Here is a 14,643-nt window from a genome sequence, read left to right as displayed (position 1 = left end):
TTTGAAATCATACACATGTAATTTATCTTTATTAAAATAAAGCTTGGAGAGATATGCAACAAAATGCTAATTGTGGGTGGCTCTTGGGGTAGGGATTTTGATTTAATTTGATTTCTCTCATTTATGTGTATTTTCTAATTTCTCTTCGGTGAATATATATTACTTCCATAAGAGGAAAAAGACAATACAACTTATTAAAAGTTATTAGAAGATATTTTGTCATAACTTTTAACTGGCTATTGAGAAAAAAAATACATGGCTCATCTTTTTCAATGGGGGAGGGTGGGGAACAGAGCAAGTGGGCAATTTCTCACAGCCCAGTGGTTGAGAGCATAACCTGTGGAGTCCACCAGGCTGGATTCAAGGTCTCACTTGCCACTTTCTAGATTTGTCATCTCGGACATATGTGTCATGCACACTGAACCTCAGTTTCTCATCTGTAGAATGGAGTAATAATGGTACACACAAAACTTGGGGCTGTCTCTCATCTCTAGAGCAGACTGTAGTTGGATTCTTTTGATCTCAATGATTTGGAAATTTCAGGACATGAAGAGTGAGAGAGCAGCCCAAGTATTTGGCTCTCCCTTTATTCTTCTTAAAGGGTAGGCCAAGCAATATCCAAACACCCCTTACATTGCTTCTGGGCACAAGCCCTGGACTGACGGGAGGGGAGTATGGCACTTGCTAAAGATGCCAAATTTGAGGGGGCACCAAAAACTCAGTAATCAAGATCAATTTTTTTTAAATAAAAATTATGTTAAAATCTATAATGAACAAAATATCAACTGTGTTAATAAAGACAGGCTAAGCATTACTGATTTCTCCTGTGCCTCGGGCTCCATTTCGGCTCAGCACAGCACCGCACCGCAGGCAGCCCACAGCCTGAAGGTAGGAAACCTTCAATTGCTCAAGTCATTATTAATTACTACTTAACTGTCACCAGTTATCCAATTATTCTGAGCCTCAGAACTGGCACGGCTCACTCTGTGACTATGTGGCCTTCAGCCAAGGCCCTGGAAGGATACCAGTAGGGAATGTGTATTCTTCTAACCCTGTTCCTTCTTTCTCCTCTACAGATACCTAATCACAGTTGCTACCTAATCACAGCCTTCTTACCTTGTTGAGGACTCTGAGGGGCAAGCTTTTCCTGTTCCTTTATAGAAACATAAAATGCCAGCAAAGCATGATTTTTACCCAAAAGAGTGCTGAGCAGACTTTGCAGATGTTACAGTCTCCTCCACTGATACTTCTGGGGAAGGGCACACTGTCCTTGGCATGCCTTGCTTCAAAATCAGGCAACAGCAGACAGCGTGTTCATGCCACGTTCTTCCCAGGAGAAGGGCAAATCCTTATGTGATGAGGTCAGCTGGGTTCCGTGTGGAGCGTTTCCCTGTGGGGCTTTCGTATTACTAGATCATGGGATTTTTTGGGTATTTGTTTATGCATGTAAAGCACTTCATGGGGCATGTTCAAGTGGAAATTGCTCGTTAAAAGTAGCAAAGAGAACGTTTAAAGTGTGGTTTCGTGCAATGCTTTATTTGACAGGACAACTCATTTGCTGATAACATAGAATCTAAGTTGCTCTATTAAAGTAATCACTAGACAAATATAATGTTCCTAGCATGTAGATTTTAGAAAATTTTTGCCCTTTTCTCAGTTTGATATAATGTAAATGTTATTTTCAAACATATAAATTGAGATATCATGAAATAAACGTAACCTATGTCAAGTTTGTTTCTGAACGCACCTGCAGAAATCTGTGTTCTTTCTAGCTACTAAAAAACTCAGAGACCAAGGGGGAAGGGAGATCATTTGGATGCCAGGTAGTGTATATGGCATAGATTTGGTTATGGTAAGTTTAGCATAATCCATCATAAGGTGACGTTCTTGATGGACTTCACAACAGTGAACAAACTGGCTTTGAGAGTTTCTTTTCTTTAATTGAAGGGATGTTGCTCACCATACTTTTCCCTGTTTAGATTCATGTGTTTACCAGAGAAGTGAAACACACTCAGATTGTATATCTTATCTGTTCCAGTAAGCAGTCTGACTACTCTGAGACTACCAGGCCATAAGGGAGGTCCAGCCAGTACCACACGTTCCAGCTTTCACAGGTCAGGCACCTGACATGTGAGTGAAGAAGTCGTCATGGACTCAGGAGACATGACATGGAGAAGACTCGAGGAACCCAGCTGACATCCGGAACTGACACTCCAGATGTATGGCCCCAGGTGAGCCATCTGGGCCATGTCCAGTTGCTAGGTCCATTCTAGCTGAGGCCTCAGTCATCCTGGAGCAGGGATAAATGGTCCCCAGTGTGCCCTGCCTAACGTCTGATCCACAAAATTGTGAGCATTATAAAATAGCTGTTGTTTTTAAAAATGCTATAGGGGCATAGATACCAAAAGCGGAGGCACAAACAAGTATAAAGAATACTGAAAAATAAGGAATAGTTATAACAGTTCTTCAATTCTGATTATTGGTACTCTCAGTTCAACTTTTTATCTATCCATTCATTCAAGAAAAGTGTATTGAGACAGCTGCAAGGCAGACATTACTATACTTAGTGCTGGGGATACAACACACACACAAAACACACAAAACACACAAAACACACACAAAAGGATAAAATAGCTCTGTCCTTGGGGAGTGTCTAACTTAATGGGGGTGCCAAACAAGTAATCAGTTCCTATACAATATGATACAAGGCTGCTCTACTGTAAGGGTTTGCAGATGAACAAATTGCACTGAAGATGCAGAATCTCCCAGCCTTGAGGGACTCAGAGACACATTGCAGAGGAGGCTCTGCTTGAGATAAGCCTCACAGGACAAGTAGAAGTTTACCAGATGGCCAAGGTGCGGTGGCCCTAATGCTGTAGCATCAAAGAACAGGGCAGCATGGATCTGGACGCTACAGTCTCAGTTTTTCTTTGCTTTCCCTGGGCAAAGCATTGATTGCACAATTAATATTTTAGAGAAGTATTCTATCTATGTGGTAAGTACAACTGAGAAGAAACAACTCATGGGATGTGGAGGATTACTCAACAGAGGCTCATCAAATGAGCACCCTACAGAAGCCCGGCCCATTCCGCAGATGCGCCAAGGCCTTAGCTCCCCCACCCCAAGGCAACTAAGTTGTTGGTTTGTTTTTAAAAGCGCTTTCTGTTCAAATGCGACCTTTTATTTTTCAATTAAAGTTTACATTCAATATTCTGTACTAGTTTCAGGTGTCAAATGTGACTTTTTTTTAAAAATCCTCACTGGAGGATATTTTTTTATTTTTCCATTGCTTTTCAGAGAGAGTGGGGGAGAGGAGAGAGACAGAGAGAGAGAGACAGAGAGAAACATTGATGTGAGAGAGACACATTGATTGGTTGCCTCCAGCACATGCCCTGACCGGGCTGGGGGATTGAGCCTGCAACCCATGTACCCTTGACCAGAATTGAACCTGAGACTCTTCAGTCCTTGGGCCGATGCTCTAACCACTGAGAAACTGGCCAGGGCAAATATGGCTCTTAAGATAGCTTTCCTGGCCCCTACATCCATCCAGTTTACTGTCCTCATCTCTTTTTACAAAAAAATTCTAGGGGTACCTGAGGGTGGATGCTGTGCTCTGAGGATAAAAGCAGATGTCTCCACGGCAGGACAACAGTCATCATGAGGAAGATTGTGTCCTAAAATATATAGGCATTGTTTCTAGGGGACAAACTTGGTTAAAAAAACTTCTTCAAACATTTCCTTGCTTTCAAGTTTAATGAAACTCCTGCAGCGTTTCTAACAACAGCTAGATTGAGGAGGCTTCTGTGAAAGAGGCTCCTAGAAGTAACAGGAGAACACGTCAAATCATTGCAAGAAAAATGGCTCTGACTTCAGTAAGGCAGGGAAGGGGGCGGGGAAAGCGGGAGTGTCAACAACAAAAATAAAGCTAAACTTTCAAGAAAGTAGAGGATGGAAGGTAATGTTTTCTAGCGAGGGAGAACATTTGTGGAAATCTTATCCTTTGGAAACAATATGGAGCAAGAAGCAATTTGCAACTTACAATGTGTGCCTGGGGTGACACCCTGTAGTCAGGGTTCCCTGGTTCCTTCAGGGTCTCTCTGCGGTAAAACTAGCAGCCGAACTTTGAATTACTGTGAGGTCTGGCAGCCCTGAGAGCTGATAAGGGCTAATTCTCCTTGTTGCCACTTACTGCCGATCATTATACAGCATTTATACCAATAATTGAGTTCAATTACCCTGGGAAAGCTCCAGAAACTGATGTCCTGTGAAACGACTAACTCTCAGCTTCATGCATTTACAATCACTCCCCCCCCCCCCGCTTTCTTTCAGAGGAAGATTGTCTTCAAAAATAGTCATTTCTTTCTGTTTTTAAGTTGTTTTGTGCAAGAATGGACAAATGTAAAAAAAATTATTTTTTTCAGAATTCTCCGAGTAACAAGTTGGTTGATGGATTGGTGTTTTGGGTTTGCAGATTTTGTCAAAGAAAAGAGATAAACAGAAAATATTACCAAAAGAAAAGAAAATCTGGAAACTCCTGCCCTGGAAGGGAGAGACAGAGGCGAGGAAAGCGAATAGGTGACTCCCCGGTGCCCCAGCTGGGAGGGACCAGCTGGGTCCCTATTTTCCTGATGAGGAAGTGGAAGGGCGACGTGTCCGCGAGTCTCACTCAAGACACACAGCCATCGCTGTTTTCCGAGTTGGACCCGGGCTCCAGGGCTTGCTATGGCAAGCTGCAGGCGAAAACTAACACTTTTGGAAGGCAGAGTAGGAGCTTTTAGTTAAAAAAACTGTCAACAAATGAGGGTGAACTAAATTCACCCCCTGAGCAATGCATCAAGTTAGTCAGCTCTCAGACCCGGCGAACCCGAGTTGCGGACCCGCTCGCTCGCCGCTAACGGGGGCCCCCATAGAGCCCGGGGCCGCGGGACTTCCTACCGGCACGTGTCCGGGCGCTTCCGCAGGACCGGAGAGCTCCGCGCGGCGCGCGATGAATGGAAACCGCGGTGTGCGGCACGCCGGCCGGGGGCGGGGCCGCTGAGGAGAGGGGGCGGGGCAGCGCATTGTGAGTCACCACCTTCCCAGTGAGGCGGGACGGGGGAGAGAACTCCGGGCGTGATTGGTCCCTCGTAACCAGGTGATCGCAGAGCGCGTTCCGGTTGGCTGGTGCCGTGCCGGACAACGGCTTTCAGTTGAGAGGCGGTTGCGGGCGGAGGAGGAGCTTCGGCTGCGCTCTCTTCTCGCAGTGGTTGTAGTTTTCAACGCCTGTCTGGTCCCCACCCCTTTTAAATAAGTCGGGCTGGGCGCAGCCCTCACAGACTAGGCAACTCGGGGAAGGCGGTAGCGGCGCGGCGGCGGGGGGTGCGGCCGGGCCCGGAGCCCTGCCCGGGGCCCGGCGGCCCTGCGGCCGGGCGAACAGCGGGCGAGGCCGAGCCTGCTTGCGCGGCGCAGCCCCGGGGCTGCCCGTGCCGGCCGCGCCATTGTTGGGGGAGGGGGGCTGCTGAGCGCGGCGGAGTGCGGGGTCGGACGGAGGCGGCGACCGCGGCGAGGAGTGTAGGCACCCCATGGGGAACACGTTGACCTGTTGCGTGAAGCCCAGTGCCAGCCCCAACATGGGCCGGCGCTCGGGGCCGGCAGAGCCGGACTACGAGTCTGAGGTCTATGAGGCGGCGGCTGGGGACACGGTGGCAGTTGCACCTTCGCCCGCTGCCCTGGAGCCCGCAGAGTTGGATTTCGGAACCGGCGAGGGCCACCACCTGCAGCACATCAGCGACCGGGAGATGCCGGACGGTAAGGAGGCGACAGACGGCGGGTGGTCTGGGGAGTACCTTTGGCCACCGCCGCCCCCCGCGTCCCCGGGGAGAGAGCCACCGCCTCGGGCTCCTTCCTGCCGGGAGCCGGCTTTCCCGGGGCCGGGCACCGGGGAGGAAGGCTGGCTCTGCCTGGCGTCCCCACCCCTTATTCTTTCCCCGTCCTATCGGCCAGTTTATTTCCCGCATCACTACCAAACGCACAGTTCCTTCTGTTCCCATGTCTCAGCCCCGCCTGAGACCCTCCAGCCCTCCGCCCTGCCTGTCTATGGCTTTATTTAACGTCTGGTGGGACTTTATGAAGACTTTGGGGTAGATTTTCTCCCTTTGCTCAATGAAAACTTTACTACCACAATTCCGGAGTATTCATCCGATCTCCCTCTTTTTACCTATCCGGATGGAGCCCAGGTGAAGGAGCCAGGTAAGGAGGGGCCTGGTGGAACCCTTGCCGCCCCCCCAGTAAGGTAGTTGGTACTCGGGACGGTTGAGACGCAAACATTTTAGGGTTGGTTACTTAAGTTCGCAATAGAGACTGGCAGAGGAGAGTCTGTCTGTCTGTTCTTAAATAGGCAGTTATCAGTTGGATAGAAGCTGCTTTATTTCTTTCAACTATAATTTGAACGCAGAAGGCAAGAAAATGTGGGAGAGGGAACTTAAAATAACTGAAGGATGTGAAATGTTTCTGCCAGTGCTGCAGAGAGCAGGGTCCCCCCCACACACTTTGACACAAACATGCCTTGTCTTACTTCAGCGACTTTGCCTGTTCTAATGGAGAGGTGGGGTGGTTCCTGAGACTATTGGTCAAAAGTTCCAAATGAGAAAAAACAAACGTAAGTTTAGACTTTAATTGTAATATAAAGGTTTGGGAGTTAAAATGCCAGATCCTGCACAAGAATGTTTGTCTCCATGGCTCCCTCTCCTTCCTCTCCCCACCCACCCATAGGATCCTGTTCAACTTTAAGAATGTTGAATAAAAGTTATAAAGACCAAACAGCTGGTTGGGTGCAGGGAGGGTAGTGCGCGGGTGGGGAGGAGGAGAGAGGAAATGCCTGATTTAAAATAATTCTGGGAAGCAACCTGGCTAATGATGACTGTTCTTTGAAGTAGAAAACAATGTATTATGAAGATGTTAAAGGCCCATTTGTTTCGTTTAAATTCGAGAATATTTTATTTCTTAGAGAAAATGTCTTATAGTTCTTACTCTATTTAAACTTTAGTTGAGCTTTTAATTTCTTTAAAAGTTAGAATAATTAAGCCTGTGAATTCACCCAGATAGTGGATGTGGCTTTATAACTGGGAAGTACTCTCTTTTCATAATATTCAAATATTGTAAAAAAAAAAAAAAAAAAAGGAACAAATTATGGGAATTAATTGTACCTTTAAACCCAAGACAAGTAAGTACTTGTGAAAACTTCTGCTGTAGTTTTAGGTGCTGTAGGGTAAGCCTCTCAGTGATTTTACAAACTGGTTATTAGATGGGTAGTGTTGGATGAGAGACCAGAATAGGACTTTTATATATTCTTTTAAGATTTACAATACATTTTCATGTATATCTCATTTGGCCCTAGTAACTACAAATAAGGCTCATGTATATATTCTCCCTATATTGCCATTGAAGAAACTAAGAGAGACTGAAATGACTGTGTCACAGCTACTTAACAGAAAAGGCTGACACGGAGGTGATAGATATGCCAAATTTAGTTCTGGTGCTTAAAAACCTCTTTAGAATGCAGATTATATTTTATAATTTCTCCATAGAGTGGGCCTATCTTAACTTACTCCAGTCTTGATTATTCCCATCAAAATTACTGTACACAACTCAGAAGGAACACTTACCTGTCCATCCTATATTTCTTTTCTTTTTTCTTAATGTATTGATTTGAGAGAGAGAGAGAGAGACAATGATTTGTTTTTCTACTTATTTATGCATTCATTGGTTGATTCCTGTATGTGCCCTGATGGGAGATCGAACCCTCAACCGTGGTGTATTTGGGACAACGCTCTAACCAACTGAGCTACCCAGCCAGGGCTCCATCCTATGTTTCTAAATTCCTTATGATGAATAAGAATAAAAGTAGAAGTCATGAAATAGCATGAATTTACCAGGTAAATGAGTTGATATATTTTAAAGAATTTGTTCTGGTGACTTCAAATTGAAGCTAAGAATGCCCTAGGCAGAGGGACTTTCAGAGAAGCTGAAGAGGGCAGGTAAGGTAACAAAGGTTAAGCATAGGACTGTGATCAGGAGTGTTAAATCAGAAGAGTTAAAAAAATAGAGTTCATGATAGAACTTCCTTTTTTATGTTTAACATGATCGTTAAATTTCATTTCAATTTGTTTTTAATTTTGGGAGGAGATTCAATAAAGTGATACAAGAAACCTCAATTTCAGCATTTGCTATATAAGTTTCCATAGAAACAAGGTCAGAACACCAAATATAAAGTACAAGTATATTAAAAGTTTGCTTCTAATGTCTTTATTTCAGACAGTTTTATACCCGTTTCCCTGGAAACTAAGAAATACCTACTTAGATGTAAAACATTTCAGCTTTTCTAAATGGAGAATTGAATTATTTGGTTACTTACACAAAATCATGCATGAATGGTGCTCTACGACACAAGAACATGATTTCTTCAAGCCATTTCAAAGAGATATCCCAAGGACCTAGGATAGATTGCAGAGAAACTTAAAATAATTTTCTACTACCTTGCCTTTATCTAACTATATCTAATGTAACTGATGGTAGTATCAGTAACACACACAAAACACTTAAGGTTCTATTATCCAATTTATTACTCATCAACTTTTTATACAGCCTTTTATGTTCTGACATTGTGAGCTTTGCTAATTTGCTGGCTAAAGGTGCTCTCTCAGGTGACCCCTTCCTCCCCTTCTCCCTAAGGAGTGAGTAGGGAAGGAATATTATGTGGAAAAACCTCTGAGCAACAGATCTTTCCTCTTTCCAGTAGCTATTTTAAACCCTCTTTTGTGTGTGTGTGAGAATATTAATAAGCATTTGATGTAAAAGATTTAGAAAATCCAGAAAAGTCACTTATGCTCCTGATAGCAAGAACATTTATTTATATTTTGGTGTTGATTCTTCTTGAGTCTTTTGTATGCATATAAACATAACATTTTGTTTGTTCTGTGAAAAGGAGGTCACTCTTTATGTGCTACTTTGTAACTTTTTGTTATAAAGAGAGGTAATGACACAAAGCTCCTGGAACTGCTTGACACCAGGAGAGCGCTCCAGGATGTATTTCCATGCAACTGCATGGAGCTCTACTGCAGGCCTTTTAATAACTGTTCAGTGTACCATCAAATGGTTGGAGCATTATTCATTTACTCACCCTTTGTGGTTAGCCATCTTTTAAAGTGAAACCATACACAATCCCATTATAATGCTTTATTCTGGGGACACATAAAAATGGATGCATTGTTGTACCTCCCTGTAGAATTCAGATAGTATACTTTCTTATAACTTAATTAGGATGTCATTTTGTAGTTAAGGTGTTTTAACATTAAATGTTCTTATCCCAAATTAAAGTAACCATTGGTTTTTCACTGCACATTAAAACTCCTTTTTTAGGTTTCTGTGGTTCTTTAATTCTGAATAAGTGCTACTCTAAGATCTGAAAGTAATGCTGATCTTAGATGACAAATCGAAAGATAGCATTTGATGAAAACTTAGAAGATACAGGAAAATTGGGACAAACTTTACTGGTTTGGGTTCACTGAAATGGTTAGATGTCTGTTGGGCACCACTCCAGATGTAGGACAAACAGTGATATATACAAGACAAGCCCCTAGCTTAACTCAGGTCCTTACATTTTAGAGGAGCGCAGGGGCAAACACATGAACAATCAAGGAAGTCAGGGTGGTGAAAGAGCTGCTCTCCTTAAGTGACACTGAGAGGGAGCCATGTGAGGATGGAGGAGAGGCTTCCATGCAGAATTCTTCAGGTGGCAGTATGCCAAGTGCAGGCAAAGAACTGAAGGACACGAGGATGACTGCAGCAGAGGGAAAATGATGCCAGGAGAATATGGTGGGTTAAGACCTTGTGTGCTAATGGGCCTTGACAGAAAATATGATTTTTTGTCTAGTTGTAATGGGAAAGCATTGGACTATTATATATGCAGGGAAATGATGTTCTAGAGAGAGAGAAGCCACTGTGTGAGAATAGGGTGGAAGCAGGGAGACCAGGTAAGAGCTAACAGAGGCTTGAACAAAAAACAGGGCCGAAAGGCTGATTTAAAGAAATTAAGTGATCCCCAGTGGGGGACGTGCAGGAGGCAGCCGATCAATGACTATCTCTCATCATTGATGTTTCTATCACTCTTTCCCTCTCCTTCCTCTCTCTGAAATCAATAAAAATATTTTTTAAAATAAAATAAAATAAAAATAGGAACAAAGATCTGAATGGACAAGTCACAGAAAAGAAATGCAGACTATTTCTTTCCTATTGGGAGAAGACCCATAAACTTGTCACTGCATTCTTTGGTAAGGCTGAAGAAACAGTTACCTTCATATGTTGCTGGGGAATGCAAAATGGGGTTTGACCCCATGAAGGTGACGTTGTAATCTCACAACAATGCAAATGCATTAATCAAGAAATCCTACTTCGAGGAATTTATCCTGAAGACTACCCCACAAATATGAAACCATACATTCACAAAGTTTTTGTTGCATTATTTTCAAAAGAAAAATATTAGAAATAACTCATGTCTAAAAGGGTCTGGTAAAATAAACTAGTACGTCCACACAGGAGAGAACCATGGAGCTATAATAAAGAGTAAGAGCTTTCTTTACTGCTATGTGGTAATCTCTAGGATACGTTACATGAGAAAAAGGAAGGAGAAGATACAAGTAATCTATATGACAGAATCAGGGAAAGTATGTATTTGCTTATTTTGAAAAACCCACTGGGAGAAATTCTTGCTAATTGTGTGACTATATCATTCCTTTCCCTTTAGTGGGCAGCTAAAGCATGTATTTACTTAAGACGATGCTTGGGTATATTTAATGAGTGGACATTTCATACACTCTCCAATGCAATGCTAAACATTCTCATTTTGCTTTTGAGTTAATTTGTGAAAGATTTGTTTTGTAATTTGTTGTGCTTTATGTGTTACATAGACTGAGCTTGCATTTCATTTGATTCTCACAATGGTTTGAGTATAGGAATTATATCTGTTTTACATATAAGAAGACAGGTTTTGAGTGGTATAAATTTGAGTTGCCCAAGGTTTGAAAAATGATGCTTGCAGGAGCAGGAATGTTAATTCCAGATTTATAGCACATAGGAATAGAGTTTATATAACGACACATCATGTGAGCAGCTTTGGGGATACTACCTTTTTTCCTCACCCTCTTTTTAAAGTGTATTAAAGTAATTAAATGTAGGTTAAAATAGTAACATTGCATAATGTGAAATGAAATTGAGGTAAATTGCAACTCAGAAATGTTCTTAAAGTCTGAGACACTAAGCAAAGTACTTGTGCACTTCTCTATGTGAAGTGTCACATCTTAGTCACAGTCACTAAAAGATGGATTGACAATTAAACCAAGCAAGACTGAGAACCAAGGCAGAGGCAGCTGCAGGAGTAGTTGGGAAGCCAGAGTTAGGATGGTCAGAGGCTAGGAAAGCAGAGGCAAGGCTCAAGGAGCAGTAGACTGGGGGGAGCAGGCGCATGCCGTGTGCCCTCTGGTGAGGCAGGCCGGCTCAAGGCCATTGGGTAGAAATTTCCTGACGGGTGACAAATGCGTTCTGAAAGAGATAAAATCATCATTGTATATGGTAATTGTTAGACCCCAAATTTTGTGTTTGGGCCATGAGACTATTATAATGATTAATAAATGCAATGTATAGTATAGGGATGATAGAGCAGTTCAGTAAATGCAGGAAGCCTTGAGTAAACAGGTGCCCATCATTTGGCCAGAAACTGCTGACATTTCTATTTAATTGGAATATATTAACATCATTCTGTCAGATCATTTCTTGGTCACCATCCTCATATTTTGACAAGGAAAAATAATTTATTGACAGTTAACAATTGCATAACTTCAGTATACTTTTAGTCTTTAGTAATGCATTTTATTTATTTTAAGGTTATTTATATTTTCATATTTTTAACATTTGTGCAATTGAGATGGATCTTAGAATTGATAGAATCTTAGATTAGGGGAAAAGCAGTATTTGATGTCAGTGGGGTTTTACACATTTCTCCCTCTTGGGAATATTTACATTGAGACCTTAGTTTCATTTTTTAAAGTCATACTTTCCCTGCATCAACCTATCATGTCAAATTAAGTTGCAATTTAAATTAATAATATAAAAGTGGTAGGTCTTTAAAATGCAATTTTAATCACAACCCCTAAATAATTTTTTAAAACTTTATCATGCCATAGGCATTTATACATAATATGGCTATTTCTGCAAACATTTTTGCTTATTTTTTAGATTAAAAGGCAATATATTTGCTTTACTTTTGGTAGCAAATAGTCTTAAATCCTTTCAGAAGCCTGAGGTTAGAGGCAGCTGTAAAAGTTTCTGCCTGTCACTTTATGCACAACTGAATTAATTTATTTTTCTAAATAACTATCATTGTCTCATTTTTTAAAGTATGTGGGAAAAAAACCCTTTAAAATAATTTTATGGGCCTTTTACATAAGAATGTTGAATACAAGCTCCAAAAGCAGTTTAATGAACTTGAAATTCAGTAAAGGAATTTCCTTAAAAAACAAAGCATTTGGTTTAGCTGTATAAATTTCTAGTGCTGGCAGTTCAGGTTCCTGTTGAACCAGGAAGTCCCAAATTATGTTTGTGCAAGATTCTGTTACTTGGAGGAAAAAAGGATTCCAGGTGGACGAGTTTGTGAAAAGCTGTGAGACATCATTCATTACTGACTGATGAGTTTTTAACAGCAATGTGCATTTCGATTCTCTTAAGTAACAGGATATAGTATATTTAGATTTGACCACCAAACACCCTTTTAAAAATAGAACCATTATTATGTGGTTTGCGAAATAGTGCCTTAACCATTCCTCTTTGAGGATCTCGGTTCACTTTCTTACAAGGTTGGTTAAGTGGTTTGAGTGGGACTACTGAGGAGTACCATAGGGTTTTTGTTTGTTTGTTTGTTTGTTTGTTTTAATGACAACTTTATTTTGTATTCTTGCTGAAATAGATTATCCCACCTTGGTGCAAGGTGGACTGCAGGCAGACCTTCTGTTACATAGGTACAGAAAATTCTTTTACAAGCAGCCTATGATCAGCTGCAGAAAGAATTCTTATTGAAGCCCCAAAATAATTATGACATGGCAGGAAGAAGAAAGACTTTAGCTTTGGAAATTGAGGGCAAAAAGTTTAAAACTCACTTTTATGGAAGTATTAGAAATCATTATCCCTAAAGTATACCTGTAGATTAGAACATTGAGCTTTTATGCTATCCTTTTCAGTCTGCCACGATGAATAGCCCCCAAGTAAAACACAGCAAACTAAGTAAGTTCATTTGTTGAATGGAGTTAAAATTAACCCAAATGTCTAAAGAATATTTGCCAGAAACCACTCATTTGATTTTGGCATATTTAATAAATTAGTTGGTATCTGACAGTAATTGGCCACAGTAGAACTTGCTTCTTGAGACTGTTCCTGGAATGTGCTAGTAGTATTAGCATAAAGGAGGGTGACTATGTATTTTTAATTGATAAATAGAAGGGGGAAAACACATATATTCATCTAAAATTTTCATACATTATTTAGGTGCAAGTTTTTTAAAAAGCCTAAGACATAGCCTGGTTTTGCATTTTTCCAGCAGAATTTTTATATTGTTGGCTTTACTAAAATTGGCTTGTTATCATTACTAAAAACTCTTCCCAGCACTGTTAAACATGATCAGTATTGATGTATACCTTTTCTTAAAATCATGTTTTTCTACTCAACTAAATTATCACTCCTTTTTCTCTTCTTTTTATACAGAGTTAGCTTTGGAATCAAACCCTTCTGACCATCCAAGGGCAAGCACAATTTTTCTGAATAAATCTCAAACGGATGGTAAGACAATATTTTTTTTCCTCTGAAAAGAAGATTGAAAATTGTTTCTGTTTTATGTATTAGAGAAAGTATTCAGTGAGGAGAATAGGTAGACGATCTGTTCACACATTTTGCCACCTCTTTATGAACAGCCAGTTGGCCGTGTGATGTAGGTGTGGTCTGTTTCTTCACAGACAGCTGGGTCCTTTTCCCCTTGCTCCAAAGAGCACACGTTTTAAAGATGAGTGATAGGATTTAGGTCACAGGTTTTCATTTGAACAAATCAAAAAAATCAGTTTACGTATGAAGATGTAGCCCGCTTTACATAGTGCTCCACTAGATGATCCCATCTCACATCCAGATTGATGCTACTCAGAATTTTTAAGCAATTCAGAACTTTCTCATCTTAATGTGATGCTGTGCCAAAGGTACATCAGGGCAAACACGTCCCTGTGGGGTTGCCCAGGTTAGCCTCAGCGAGTGTAAATTTTCTGTGTTCTGTTCGTTCTAGGATAGCAAGCAGAACTGCAGGATTTTAATACTCCTGCTTGCCTGCTTATTTGCCTTAATGTTATGTTAAATCTAGTTTACTTGCTTAAAAAGCCACACATGACCAAGTTTTCCAGTTGATTATGACAGTGGACATACAAGAAGTGAGGGTTCCATAATGTTTGAAGTATTGCAGCACAATAAACAATGGGCGTTTCTAACCTGCCTTTTCATGGTGTATGTGTATTGAGCAGATCATTTTTGGTTAGAATGGCTGTATTTCTCAGTTTCTTCCAGAGCCATGGACTGCTCACA

At 41.4% G+C, this 14,643-nt stretch overlaps 1 protein-coding gene across 2 annotated transcripts in view; it reads left to right on the top strand.

Moving 5' to 3' along the window:
- The first annotated feature begins 5,405 nt into the window (after positions 1 to 5,405).
- CCNYL1 (cyclin Y like 1) overlaps positions 5,406 to 14,643 on the top strand; it is a 29,158-nt gene continuing 19,920 nt past the window's right edge. Inside the window, exons 1-2 of one of the 2 annotated variants that reach the window (XM_081142770.1) lie at positions 5,406 to 5,787; positions 13,786 to 13,860. In XM_081142770.1, coding sequence (XP_080998896.1) covers positions 5,562 to 5,787; positions 13,786 to 13,860 — 301 coding nt within the window. In that variant the 5' untranslated portion in view covers positions 5,406 to 5,561. The remainder of the gene's footprint in view (positions 5,788 to 13,785; positions 13,861 to 14,643) is intronic. The other variant, XM_081142771.1, reaches the window with a different exon arrangement.

This window comes from Miniopterus schreibersii, assembly GCF_964146895.1.
Source record: "Miniopterus schreibersii genome assembly, chromosome: 7".
In the NCBI taxonomy this organism is placed as follows: domain Eukaryota; kingdom Metazoa; phylum Chordata; class Mammalia; order Chiroptera; family Miniopteridae; genus Miniopterus; species Miniopterus schreibersii.
Note: the sequence above shows the minus strand (reverse complement) of the source record. Positions and strands in the feature narration are given on the sequence as shown.